The sequence below is a fragment of the Xyrauchen texanus genome, chromosome 37, assembly GCF_025860055.1.
Source record: "Xyrauchen texanus isolate HMW12.3.18 chromosome 37, RBS_HiC_50CHRs, whole genome shotgun sequence".
NCBI classification, from domain to species: domain Eukaryota; kingdom Metazoa; phylum Chordata; class Actinopteri; order Cypriniformes; family Catostomidae; genus Xyrauchen; species Xyrauchen texanus.
In genome coordinates, this window is record NC_068312.1 from 3,334,008 (window position 1) to 3,348,578 (window position 14,571).

Below are 14,571 nucleotides of genomic sequence, written 5' to 3' on the forward strand. Positions count from 1 at the left end.
CCCGGGGATTGCTGCAAAGTACGGTGAGCCCTATCAATATCGGGCGGTTCGTCCAGGCCCATCACTTTTTGTAAACGTTTTGCAACGAAGGTGCTCGCTGAAACGCCTGCCTCTCGTCCTTCTTTAACCCCAAAGATGCATAGATTACATCTCCGTGATCTCGCTTCCAAATCCTCAGCCTTCGCCGCTAAACTCACCACCTCTTTTTTCAGTTCAGTCACCTGCTGCTCCAGATTATCAATAGCATCCGAGTGAGTGTTAGCTGCAGTTTCCAAGCCTGCGGTGCGCTCCTCCAGCACATTAGCTTTGATATTAGCCTGATCGATTGCACCCTTTAGCTCGTCTCTCAAACCACTAATTTGCTTGCGTATTTCTTCATTTTGCATCTCTGCTTTCTCATCCATTTTCGCCAGCAGTTCGTTTCTTAATGAATTTACTGCTTGCAATATAACTGACTGCCCCGAGCTCGTGCTTTCTGCTGGTTCGCTAACCCGTTTTATCAATGCATACAGTGACTGTATGGCTTCAAACAACGGAAAAAGTGTCTTGTTGACGAATTTTAAGGTTCATGTGGGAGAGCTCAGTTAGACACGTCTACATCTCTTCGAGGCCCAACCGGAAGTCATCGCATATGACCTTTCTAACACTAAAACTGTCTTACAAATGTTAAATTACTATATTGTTTTGTATGAATGAGTGATCAGAATGGTTTTCACATCATTTTGTAGCAAAAACTCTAGGCTTCAAGATCCAGTTCTCAAAAGGTGAGAACTAATTTCAATTACTTTTGTTGTTTTTTCAAAAATCATGCATACACATTATTTTCTCAAAAATACAAACATGTACACACGTTGCTCACATATTATTGTAGCCCAGTTTGTGCTGAATACACTGTTATCAGACTTTAGCCATCAATATGTTTTTAAGCAACTGAAAAAAGCACAAATATCAAGGCATGTCAAAACTTCTCCAGGGCCCAAAACCCTGTCAGACCCCAGAGGGTTAACAGCTCTTAAGAGGTTATGGGAAAGAGATTTGAACTTGGTATTGGAAGATGGGGAGTGGGAAATAATTGTAATAAATGTTAAGACTATGTCTAGGGATGCAAGGGTACTCCTTATTCAGTTTAAGAGTTTGCATTTTTTCTACAGGATTCCCTTTAGATTGTTTAGGCTTGGTTTAAAAGACACTACCTGCTGGCGATGTCAGTTGGATACATAGCCCAAGCTCTGTGATTTTGCACTAAGTTTCAAGAATTCTGGGTAAGAGTCCAGAATTGTATCTGTGAAGTCTTAGATCCTCAAATTTCATTCTGCCCCAGACTATGTATATTGGGTGATGGGGCGGTTATTAAAGTAGATGACAAATATAGAAAAGCTGGGTCCAAACTAGTGTAATGATTGGCACACAGATAATTCTTAGAGGGTGAAAGTCAATTGGCGCTCCCTCGTTTCAAGAATGATTCAACGAATTGGGCAGGGTGGTAGCATTTGAAAGATGTCATATAAAAAGCTTGGCAGATTGGACATGTATGGTAAGAAATGGAACAGGTATTTGTCCTTTCTGAAATGCTCTCAGTGAGGACCATGTGGAGAGAGACAAAATTGTGGTAGTAATTGTGGATTCTGTTCTTTGTGGAATTCTTTATTTTCCCTTTGTTTGTTGATTTTTATATTTTCTCTCATTTTTTGTTTGTGTGTGCACTGTGTAATTTAAGCACTGACCTCAGGAATGTTTGTTGAAGGTCAGAGTGTGGCTGTGGAGGGGGAAATAATGGGGGTTAAAGTTGATTCTGTATATATATTTAGTTTTTTCTGTTTTTTATTAATTGTTAATAATAAAAAACTTACTAGTATGTTGTTGGATGACTAGTGGAAAGTCCTGTCCCATTTATAAGATGTATATCTTTTTATGAATTCTGTCAGCATGTTTTACACCCGTCGTGTTCAGGGCTTCCAAACAGCCGGAAGTTTCATGTGAATTGAAAGTTCATGTTCAGTCCACTACACCTGGCTAAGCACCACGCGGACACCATCCGTAACCATAGCAACTGCTCCACTATCTACCCAGGAACAAGAGTTTTTCACATTGACTTACAAAATCTTACAAAAAACTATTTTATTATAAACAGTATATTTTTATATACTGTGTGTGTGTGTGTGTATGTAGATTTTTTGCCACATGTAAATAAAACATTTTAACCATAGATTTCATATGAGATTTTAGTCGTGGTTAATAATAAAACCATATAATTGTGCCATCCCAAGTTGAATGAGACACAAACAGCCATAACATAAAACATAAAATTCAGTTATTTGAACTGAAAATATGATTGGTATATTTTCAAGTGCACAATTTGATCAAATAACCGCAATCAAACAATTATTTTATAACCGCGAAAGGCCAACAGTGAGAAACTCGCACAAACTTCACAGAGGGATGGGTTGCCATGAGACTTTTAAGTCACCCTCAGACATGTGGGAGAATTTGCTCACATGCATCAATCTGCAAGAGTGTAATGCCCACAGCATAATTAAAAGAAACCGTTCTACCGATGATGCGAGCAAATTGAAGTATTTAGGTCCAGCTGTAGCTTAAAGGAATAGTATGATTAGGCTACACCATATCGACTTAAACATCAATTATTCTGCAGGCCAGATTGGATTCCTTCATTGGCCATATCTGGCCAGTGCAGTGTGTGTTTTGACACCACTTAACTACATAGATGAATCAGCTGCAGGCACAGTAAAAGCATGTTTCACATGTACCTTCAGATCCTTCAGAGGGATTTCTAGAAGTTTGTGAATAGTGTGAGACCAGATGTTCTCCAGGTGGAGCAGCACCGCAGTGAGAGATCCGCCCAGGCCACTGTGAATGTTCAGACGACCTCTGGAGATGGGCCAATGGATGCTGTAGCAGTCTGTCGGGTTTAAATATAATGCCTGATCAACACACACAGACAGGAGACAAAAAGGAGGATGAACATTTAATGGGCCTTGTGTTCAAAGTTAAGCCCTTAAAATGAGTCAGTAAAAAAATAGAGGATGAAAAAGATGGAAAAGAAAACTACATCCAAATGAGCCTGTGACTTGACTGGCTTGCACAAAGCCCAGACTTGAATCCCATAGAAAATCTGTGGGCCACACTGAAGACTAGAGTCCATGCCAGGAGACCAACAAATCTGGAGGAGCTTGAGAGCTTGAGAGAAATGCCTAAAACTTGTTGAGAACTACAACAAATGACTGTTATCAAGCAAAAGGGATCACTATTGACTATTAACATCAGAGGGCTAATCATTTTGACCTGTAGATTTTTTTATTCTTGGTTATAATTTTGTTTCTATTTGTATTATAAACATTATAAGTTCCCTAAATAAACTATTATGTTTAGAAAATATATTTGCTCCATTAAACAGCACTTGGGAATTATTTTAAAAATAACTAAATGTTTCAAAGGGGGCTAATAATTTTGTCTTCAACTGTACTGATTGAGGTGAATACATTTTAATCACGTATGCATAATACAGATGTGCATCAAAAAATTAAAAGGTCTCTGAATGCTAGCAAACAAAGTTGGTCAAACTGCTTTTTCAGTGCGCTCTAAACCACAAGTCATTTATTACATTGAATCAAAGAGCTACAGTGGCTTCAACTTCCATTTTCATTTTTATTTTGCACCAATTTCCCAGAAGTGTGGTTTTGTGCTCTAAACACATGTATTTGTGATATTCAGATTTTTCGCACAAAATGCATTTGGAACATGAATATAGAAGAGTTGTATTCAAGTCTCTGTCTATATGAACTGCATTTCTGTCATTAACTATGTTTCCATGCAAGGATTTTTAGCGGAAAAAGTTTTAGCGCATCAAAATAAAGCTGCGGAAACGCACATTATTGCTAAAATGTCACAAATGACGACATAATATTTTTCCGTTGAACTCATGTCGATACACCAAATGTTTGCGAAAAAAGGGTTTGGAAACACTTTTGTCGATAAAATTGGCATTAACGCAAAAAGGTATTGTCACATGACAGAGTTAGCCTGTGTAAATCATGACAACAGTATTGAAAGGCAATAATTTGTACGTGATTATGGATTGATCTTTACAGCATATAGAGCCGATCTGCAAACGTGACACTTCCAGGAGTGCCAACACAAACATCTCGTATCATGCACATTGACAAGTGCACGGAAAACAAATGAATATCCACTATTTGTGATTAATTAATTGCAGTATCCATCCATTCATTTATTAAAGTTGCTTTTTCACACCATTCAAAATAATAGACGGCAGTCACGGAATTAGCCCACAAAACATAAAACATATCATTTCTGTGTATAATGATGTTTTAAATTAAGAATAAATGCACAATACTAGGAGAAAAGCTTCAGCATGCTTTCTTTTTTTTTTTTTTTTTTACACTTACAGCCCAATTCTATTAAATTATTGTTAGTCTACTTTTGGAAAAATGCCCGCAAAATTCCCTGTATTAAATTAAATAAATTACCAAACAAAAAAAAGCATTAAATTAATTTTTTTTATTACCAAACAAAAAAAAGCATAAAATTAAAAAATGAATTACCAACACATTTTTAGACCTATATATGCCTTTTCTTTTCTCAAACTTAAATTAGCTTTACCCTGTTCTGTAGATATAAACAGTCGGCTGAATGACATTCTCAGAATATTCTGCACTTTTTCAAGATTATAAACTATCATAACTGCCGCCATCGGTGTATGAGTGTGAGTGTGAGTGTGTGAATGGGACACAGTGTAAAGCGCTTTGGTAGCATCTAAGGTTAAAAAAGGCGCTATATAACTGCAGACCATTTACCATTTACCATAACTATTTGTCCAGTTCTGAGTTCACTTTCAGAAAAAGAGCTTTTAAACATTTTAAAACATTTAAATACTTTAAATCTAACCATCTTTACCTCAGATCGCATTTACTGCTTTCTTCAGAAAATATAAATTTGCATTATGAAGCTAAAATAAATTTTAGATGATAATCAAGTTCAGTTAGTTGTTAAAAGTTGCTGGAGAAATATGCGGGACATAATGCAGTTGTGATGGAGATGCTTTAGATTAAATGATTGTTCAAAATATTGAATATCAGGAATGTATCATGTAAACCCCGATATTACACTGCATCACTTTTTTTTTCTCTTTAATAGCTGTGCACACAGTATATACACATCAATTGATGGTCCTTATACTGAAAGAGAAAGTTTTCCCCACTACTTGGTGTAGATGGCCAGCTTGATCAGGACCATGACGATTCACTTTCTGGTCGGAACCGATGCCAACCTGCGATAGGTACAACATCAGGACCAATATTACAGTCCTATCAGAGGGGCAACTGTTCCCTTTTAATTGCAATTCCTCCTCTTCTGATTGCTTTTATTTGTGAAATTAAAATGATAGTAAACTGGCTAATGTTAATGAATTGTCTCAATACTCTCCCCATTTTACCAAGACTTTGGAGGAAAAAAATTAGGGACATCTGGGGGGCTAATTAGCAATAAACACACATTTCTGTATAGAAACGGCTTCAGGGCAGATTTTCTTTTGCACTAAACCAAAACTTATGAGACAAAGAATTTTTTAGGCATGACGTCATCACACACACGCTTTTTATCGATAAAAGGCCATTTGAATGGAAACCGGCAGAAGGCGGCAAATGTCGCAATTTTATTTTACGCATTTTCACTTTATCGATAACAAAATAGCACGAAAGGTGGATGGAAACTAGGCTATTGACCCCAACACACTTTAGAGTTTCTGAGCTTTTTTCAGATAAACAAATATGAGTCTAAGGCTAGGTGCTAAGTGAACTGTAACCCAGCACATGTCCACATGGAACCACAAGACTTGGAAAAATGCTCTCTCACAAGTAAGGTTTACACCTGAGAAAAGAAAGACATCACTGTGTGAAAAACTAAGCTTCCTTCTTAAACATTTGACCACCTGAGACATCTTGCCATCCACATTCTGCCCCCACAAACTCCAGCTGTTCTCTCTCTCCCCCAAAAGGCACACACAGAGACACACAAAATGTATATGTGAAAATGTAACAAAGAAAACCATGAAAACAAATAATGTAACTAGGCATGTTTGATATAATTTAAGAGATATCTGTGCAACTGGTATAATGGTCTCTTTCCCATGTTGATACTAATGGTAACAATTTTATAAAGTCTTTAACAAATACTGTATAATTCTGGAGGTCTACCCCTCCTTGCGTGCATGTTAATAAGGTCAAAACCCAGGAAGCCAAGAACCCATTTACCCCCAAATTCTCATTGTTCAAAGGATAAAACCATTTGGTACACAATTTTTATTCTGTCTGGATATTTAAGGAAAGCTGGCCCAGAGCTCGGGGAATCTGCATTCAGATCTCCTATGCTTTGCAATTGCATGTAGTTTGCATGCATTGTCAGGTAAGTTTTCTTTGACTTGTCTTTTATTTTTAGGAATGCTTGTTTATTCTGATCAAATGTGAAATTGGCTTTGATTGATTTTGTTACTTACGTTTTAAATCCTACCTGGCAAATAAATTGTTACTTTTTGATTTATTCTGTATTCCTCCGAAATCATTTATCACCGGTCGATGTCCAGGATAATGACACTGGAGCTCATGAATAGGAGAAAACCACGTAAGATTACCAGTCACTGTTTATCTCTGTCTTAGCAAGTTGTATGAAACGTGACTAAATAAAACAATCATCTTTTATGAGCAAGCAGTAGGTGGCCGAATCAGATGATATTAGTAAACCCTGCAACTGCTGACTATGAACAGAACTGCCGATTTTGTATTCGTGAGATCTATGCAATTAATCGGCCGCCATATGACTGGATATGAAGAGGATTCAGAGTAATCAATAACTTAAAAAGAGCAAATTAAAAGAATGATCAGAAATTAATTAGAGCTTTAATCCAAATCAGAGGTCAACTTAAATTGGAGTCAGATAAAATTAATAACGGAAATAATTTGTGTAAAGTGTAAATGAACAATAATTGCTTTAATTCAGCGCTCAGAAAAGACAGAACAATGCAGAGACCTTCAAAGGGCAATCAATTTATTGATGTTCCACTCAGAACCGATTGGTTTTTGAGTGCCCTTCATTTCCTTTTTACACAAGTTACTATTGTGAGTTTTGAAAGTTATTTGTAGTCATGTTTGAGACAGCATCTGGTTTTTCATGTTATTACTTTGTTCCATCAACATGTAGAGATTATGACAGATAATGTCAGTATTTTCCTCACCTCTTCTCCTATGAGGTACTCAGGCTGATGTGTTGTATTTGTCCATTTCACTTTAGAGTCTGGGTCGAGAACTGCGGGTCGTATTTGTCTGTTGTACAATCTTGCCTGGAAACACACACTCATTCAGTAATCCCACACACACTCATTAATACACATACGGAGATCTAGTGATGTGGACTGAGCTTCAATAAGCACACCTGCTCTGCTGAGACTGGTGTTCTTCTCACACCGTTGGACATTTTCTTGGACCAGATGGCCTGATCCACCATCTTCAGTCCATTCTGCCTCTGATCAGTACTGTCTGCTGACTGCACAATCAACAGCATGAAGATAAAAAACTTGATTCTAAATAACAAGAATCTGAGCAGACAACCTGAGATTAATTGCATTATCTAGATTACATTACTACAATTAACATCATAATATTTAGGATTAGAGCATGGAGCAGTAGTGAAGTAATTTACGTTGAGTCCCTCTCTTAAGAAGCACTGGTCCTCGTTTCGGGGCTGTCCGGGCTGTTTGTGCCTGCGGGCAATGACGTGAGGGACGGAGATGGGTTGTGTGTCTGTCGCTCGACCGATCCTCAACGTTCTTGACCCAGGATGAATCACCACTATGAAGTTGGCTTGGATTTGCTGAAAGTGACCGACTGGTTTATAACAACATACTCTCCATATCAAAACTTGAAATCCTATGTTTGGGTCAATGACAAATAAGACTGTCTGAGGTGATAAACACATTTATCAAGTTCATAGAAATGTAATGTTTGAGTTCATGTTGACTGCCTTTATTTTTTTTTTTTTAAAATTAAATTTCAAAAATATATATATGATTTAATAGCTTTAAAAATGTCATGTGATGTAACCATTAAGTAATAGGTTACATTCTTTTCACCACAAATACACAACCTAATCATTAATTTCAGTGAAAAACAATTAAACATTCTTACAAAACTTTTTAGTCAAAAATATTAAGAAGTTTTCAGATATTAATATAAGATATTAAGGTGGGAAGGTGGCAAATCCAGGGCGTGTTGAGTGACTCCAGTCAGGCTTCCTAAGCAACCAATAGGCCCGATTGCCAGGATGGGTAGAGTTACATTGGGTTAATTTCTTCGTGATCACTATAATGTGTGGTTCTTGCTCTCGGTGGGGCACATGGCGAGTTGTGCATGGATGCCGGAGAACAGTGTGAAGCCTCCACGCGCGCTAGCTCTCCACAGTAACGCGCTCAACAAGCCACGAGATAAGATTCACGGATTGACGTCTCAGGCAACTGAGAATCAACTGACAACTGATAGGCAAGTCACTACGCCACCATGAGGACCTAGAGCGCATTGGGAATTGGGCATGCCAAATTGGGGAGAATTGGGGAGAAAAGAAAAGGCGAGAGACCCCCCCATCCCAAGAAAAAGGTGGGGTATATTATTTTCACATACATTTAATTAAATGCTATACTGCTGTCAGGCATTTTTGTTTATCAACCTTTCTACAACGTTCCTGAAAAATAATAAAATATACAGAATGATAATGAAAAATTATGTGAAGGACAAATACAACCTTTAAATAACCATTAGTAAATGTTCTGTATAGGTTGTCACACAAAAGCCTCCCTGCAATGTTCTGGGAAGGTTAGTTTATGGTTTTTGGTTCCCAAAAAAATAGCCAAAAAGAAACCATATGCTAACATTAGGAGAACGTTCTATTTAGGTTTTCTTTTTTTTACTGTAAATAATGATGCCATTTTTATTTATTTTTTACTTCATACTTAGTCTTTATGGTCTAAAAGGGATCCTCTTTATGTTATGATTTATTTGTTTTTGTCACATGACTGATTCAGTGGAAAAAAATATATACTTTTTCTAAGAATGTCGGTTTTTAAGAAGACTTAAAAATAAAAATAATCAAAATGACTTGGAACTCATCATCACGTAATGTATTGAAAGCATTTAACAAATTAGATGTTAATGTTTTTCACTCAGTCTTTTTATTTTTGACAATGATCCAGCTGGATGTACATTATCCCTTATAGCTCATTCCTATACAAAGTTACAGAACACACTGTATAACCAATATTGTCTATGTGTTGTGGTTTTGGTATGTAAAGAATTGTTCAATTTTCTGTATAACTCTAATTCAAAATTGGCTACTTATATTGTGTTTCCGTGAATAACAGAATGTAACTACAGTAACTAAGCAACATGAATTAACCTTGTAATACTTCATATTTATCTTCCAATCATATTCTGCCAGAATGGAGATTTCGCCGCGCGAAATAGATCTTTAAAACTCTGCTTCAATTTCTGGTTTGTTATATTTCTCTACAGTTCCATCTGCCACTAGTATTCTTAATACTATTATTATAATTGTGATGTTGATACGCTTCTGCTGTGGTTCAGGTAGAATAGCGGACATCAGTATTATTACTATTATTAAGATGATTGTGGTGAAAATGTCTCCGTACCTCTTGAAGCGGTTCAGATACAGCAGGCGGCATTATGGGTCTCTTGACACCGCGCTGCTCTTTCTCTCTGTCTCTGCCATTTTCTGCATCTCTGTCTGTCTGAATCATGCTGATTAAAATAATGAAGAACTCTATTTGTCTGCTCAATGTTTGTCAACACATAAATGAGACTGTCCAAACAATGCTATGTCAATGTTACTCTTTTTCTTCTGTTGGCGGTGGGCCAACCAACTTTTGACGCATTACCGCCACCAACTGAACTGGAGTGTGGAACAACGACGAGAAATAATATTTTATTCATCCTTAAACACATGGGTATTTCACCAAACATTAGAGAAATTGGTCTAAAAATGTCCATATAGTGTCAAGTTTTCAAAGAATTTTCAAGACGTCAAGAAAATAATTGAATAGAATATATCCTGATATATTTCAATGTTTCTTTTTTCATCAAAGATGTGATGCAACTTTATTACTTTCACACTGGAATTTCATGAGATGCAACTGGCTGTCAAATACATAACATACACATACTGTAAGATACACAAATGTATTTTCTCAGGCACTTATTGAGTCCGGAGGTCTTTCTTTTTCTTATTTTCTATCTATTGTCAATGACTTTTATGTATATTCACTAACATTTATACAATTGTTAACCTTTTTTGCATTCTCAATAAATAAAAAAGAAAAAGAAGAAGAAAAAAAAATGAAACAAGACATCCTCAATGACGTATGCAGCTGACAAATGCGACATCTGGAGGCCACATCCTTCCAAACAAGACACAGCCACAGACACACAGACAGGCAGCAGCCCCTCCCAGCTCCTATCCCAGTTGTGTTTTTCTTGGCTTGTGTGGAGGTGAGTAGTGATGAACAAAAGACTAAGCTACCAGTGCCTCAACTTAACTATTATTCTTTTGGCTAATTAGCTGTTAACTTGTGTCTTGCTAACATGCATGACTCATGAGCTACTAACTAATGTAATAAGTTAGCTAAAGTTTAGCTAAGGCAATTAATCATGGCCATACATGCTAATGTACTGTACTTAATGGAGACACTACAGGTGAATACAGTCAACGTTGTGTCTAATAAAGTCATCACAATTGCCATGTTGATATGCAAATTAGGTGTTAACTAATTAAAATGCACTCTTTTGCATACATTTGACAAGGCACTGCAGGTAAATAGGATAAATATAACAAGTTCAAGACCTCTTTTTGTAATCATTTCAGTTAAGTTGCAAAGTATTTTGTCAATTTTTTGCAGTGTTTTTAAATTATTCAATTTCAATTTAATTTCAATTTAAAAGTACTTTATTGGCTTGATTGTGTTTACATACAATATTGCCAAAGCATTAATACACAAAACCGATAATGACAAGACAAATAATAATAAGATCGAATTAAAATAAGGTGCCAGGTAATTAATCAAATCAAATAAAAACTATAATAACAATATACAATATAAAATAAGGACATTATGAACATAAGAAAATAATGTACTTCATTCACAGTACTTTTAAGACAGTAATTGAGGGTGTGCAGCTCAAAAATGAATTTAGCTGCAACTGATGCATGATGGTCCTCCCCCAGTAACACCAGCATCTGATCGGTTTCTGCCCAACTGGAAAACTGTGACATGAGTTTTGAGAGTTTGTGGAGGTATCTCTCCCTCTCAACTCTGTAAATTTCTCACAGTGAAGGAGAAAGTGTGTCTCTGTCTTGACCTCACCCGTGTCACAGTGAGCACAGACTCGTTCTTCCTTTGGAAGCCATGTTTGTCTGTGTCTGCGTTTTATTATTTTTGCAGTGTTTTTTCCTGTAAAATTAAAAAACTGAAGCAAGAGCCTTTTTCAGTTTAGTGTGAAGATTTTTGTTGATTTTGAAGTGTTATGTATTCCAATAACACAAAAAGAATTAAATAGATTTATTGCCTTGTGCAAAATAAACAAATAATTGAAACTATGTCCCTCTTCTTGGTGCTGTCATTTATTCCAAATATATACTTGAAACTAGTAGCATAGAAAACATTCAAATTGTGGCATAGTTTCCTTTGCTGTTGCCTGCTCTTGTGATAAACTCAGCGAATACTATATGGAGCCAGAAATACGACAAAACAATTTGAATTGTGTAAATTTGAATTATAGACTTTTGAATTTGAATTATAAGTGTGATTTTGCCAAATTTAATATTACGTTGTATTTTAAATAGGTTTGAATTTGAAATTTTTAAACTCCAATCCTGGACATTTCATATTTAACCAAATTTAATTGTTTTATGGCACAATTTTATAAATATGTATTTTCAACAGCAAATTTTTGGTTCTGAATTCTTACAATGTAAATATTGCATTTTTAAAAATTTAAGTTTTAGAAGAAATTCAGAACACCACATTCAATATTCTAAAATTCAGATCTACAGAAAGTGAGTCAGAGATCAAGCTTCCGTGTCCCACAGGGAAGAGTAGAGGGTCTTGGAAAAGTGGACGGAGCATTTTGGCCAATTACAGGTCGAGGTGCAATAATTCTCTGGCGTGAGCGTGATTTAAAAGGTTGCCATTCTGACCATGAAGTGGTTCTTAATCTTTTATGATACATAATTTTATGGTTAGCACGTTAGCACGAGACATTTGTCTAAGCCAGGGGTCGGGAACTTATGGCTCATGAGCCACATGTGGCTCTTTGTTAAAAATCAGGTGGCTCGCCGGGTCTCTCACCAACACATGAAGGTTTAAAACTTTCTAGAGATACTTTTCCAACAGAAAGTGTGGGTGCGATTGCAAAGCTTGTAGTCAATGACACCATTTTGATTTCCTTTCTCCCGAATTTTGAAGCCTTCTTCTAGAGGAGAAGACCAGACGAAAGAAAAGCTGCTGATGCAAGTCTGATTTGATGTGCAAGCAGTGAGCTCTGAGTGCAATGAAAGCGCTTCTCAAAGACAAGCATATTCATAGAGTTCTGTGACTTGTTTCCCAATAACTATTGATCTTCGCTGTTAAGAGCATTTTCTTCAAGCGATTTTATGAACGTTCGTTATTTTTGTGCAACCAGGGTGCGATATAGCAAAAATGCATCAACCAAAAATTTTAAAATAGTCTCCTTAGTGAAAAAAGGTTCCTGACCCCTGGTCTAAGCGGTCTCTGGTATTTGGTGTATGTAAGTGCGTTTTGAGCTCAAGACATGAACATCACGAATGATCATTCAGATGTGTGTGCTTTAGCAGGATTACATTATACGATTCATTTCATGCAAATTGTAGCTTATTGTAAGGCATTTAATGGCTAATTTACACACCGAACTCCAACAAACATTACAAACACAGGATGACTGTCATTCTCATACGTGCACAGCCCTATTGATGTTTAGTCATTATGCCAGTCATTATTTTTAGTTTGAGTGTCAGAATAATTTTAAATGGAACATTCCACGTGTTCTTGTCATAAATCTTCAAAGCTGCAAAATAAGTTTAAACAAGCAGCATAAAAAGGTTCAATTTTGGGTAATGTTGATTATTGTTAATAATAACAATGTAAAAATGTATAATCCTTTTTACTGTTTCATAATCTTATTCATCATTATGGACATCATTATGAAGGCATTTCAATGCCGTTATTGATGCTTGCACGCACGACAGTGATTCAGCGCGAGGATATATATATTAAAAATAGTGTCAAAACTGAAAATAATATATATTTAAGAGAAAGGTTTGAGAAATACTAAAGAGGTGTGTGCATAAATCCCAAAAAATAAATAAATTATGAGGTACAGGGAGAAGAATCATTAAAGACCAGAGGCATGCATCTAAGGGTTTAAAAAAGATGTCTAAATGATGTCTACAATTTAAGTCCCCACCACTACTCACTATGTTTTGGTATCTATCTGGTTGTTAAGTCGGATGCCACACGTGACATAATAGCCATTTCTGGATCCAAACGAACTCCTTCAGGTAACCACTGACGCTTCATGAGGGCAGGTTTACAACACTGGACTGTGACTGGAGCATTGATGCAAGGAAGTGACGGTGGTACTAGAAGTAATCCGGAGATGGAGGAAGAAAATATCAGCGGGAATAGTGGAGTAGGTGATTGGAGTAAAATTGTCAAACGTAAAAGAAAACTTGTAGACATGAATCGGGAACTGAAGAGAGGGTACCAGACAGGACAAACAAGGAGGAATTTAAGGTACTGATGAATTTGCAGAAAATTATATGGTCAATCCAGTAAAAATTAAAGCAATAAAAAAAATTTAAAAAAAAAGCACAAAAAGGTGATATAGAGAGCACCAAGACCCTGAGAAATGTTCTGTAAAAATATGAAACAGAAAGTGGCACAAGGCATAAAATCAATGCTCGGCCAATCAGTGAGTTGCACAGTTCCGAGTAAGAGAGCTTGGTTAAGGGGAGTAATCTCTGGAATTCCAATGGATGCATCTACAGATACAGTAAAGAGCAACATAAACAGGGCTAAGGTGATTGAAGAGTAAAGATTGTAATGTGTACAAAATAAAGAGAACGTAGATAGTCTTTCTGTAATGCTTCAATTTGATGAGGAAAGAATGCCAGATAGTGTGTACATTGCGTATGTCAGTTATATAAGTGCATATGTATCACCTAAAATCAAAAATATGGTCATGTTGCTGCAGTATGTAGGGGAAAACAATGATCTGCTAGATGTAGTGGTAATCATGAGTATGGGAAATGTAAGAAAGGGACACCGTTGAAATGCTGTACTTGTGGAGGCAAACACAATGCTGGATTTGGTGGATACATGGTGAATAGGGATGCTCTAAAAGTTCAGAACATTAGGATGCCAGAGGGAATATCTTATGCGGAGGCTGCTAAAAAGGT

At 36.5% G+C, this 14,571-nt stretch overlaps 1 protein-coding gene across 1 annotated transcript in view; it reads right to left on the reverse strand.

Annotated features, from left to right (window-relative positions):
• Positions 1-9,934, reverse strand: part of actr8 (actin related protein 8) — a 32,686-nt gene extending 22,752 nt beyond the window's left edge. The window contains exons 1-5 of the mRNA XM_052108316.1: positions 9,731-9,934; positions 7,732-7,902; positions 7,465-7,575; positions 7,268-7,372; positions 2,769-2,942 (exon numbers count right to left, since the gene is read on the reverse strand). Of these exons, the coding sequence (XP_051964276.1) occupies positions 2,769-2,942; positions 7,268-7,372; positions 7,465-7,575; positions 7,732-7,902; positions 9,731-9,838 (669 nt within the window). The 5' untranslated portion in view covers positions 9,839-9,934. The remainder of the gene's footprint in view (positions 1-2,768; positions 2,943-7,267; positions 7,373-7,464; positions 7,576-7,731; positions 7,903-9,730) is intronic.
• Between the last annotated feature and the right edge of the window lie 4,637 nt (positions 9,935-14,571).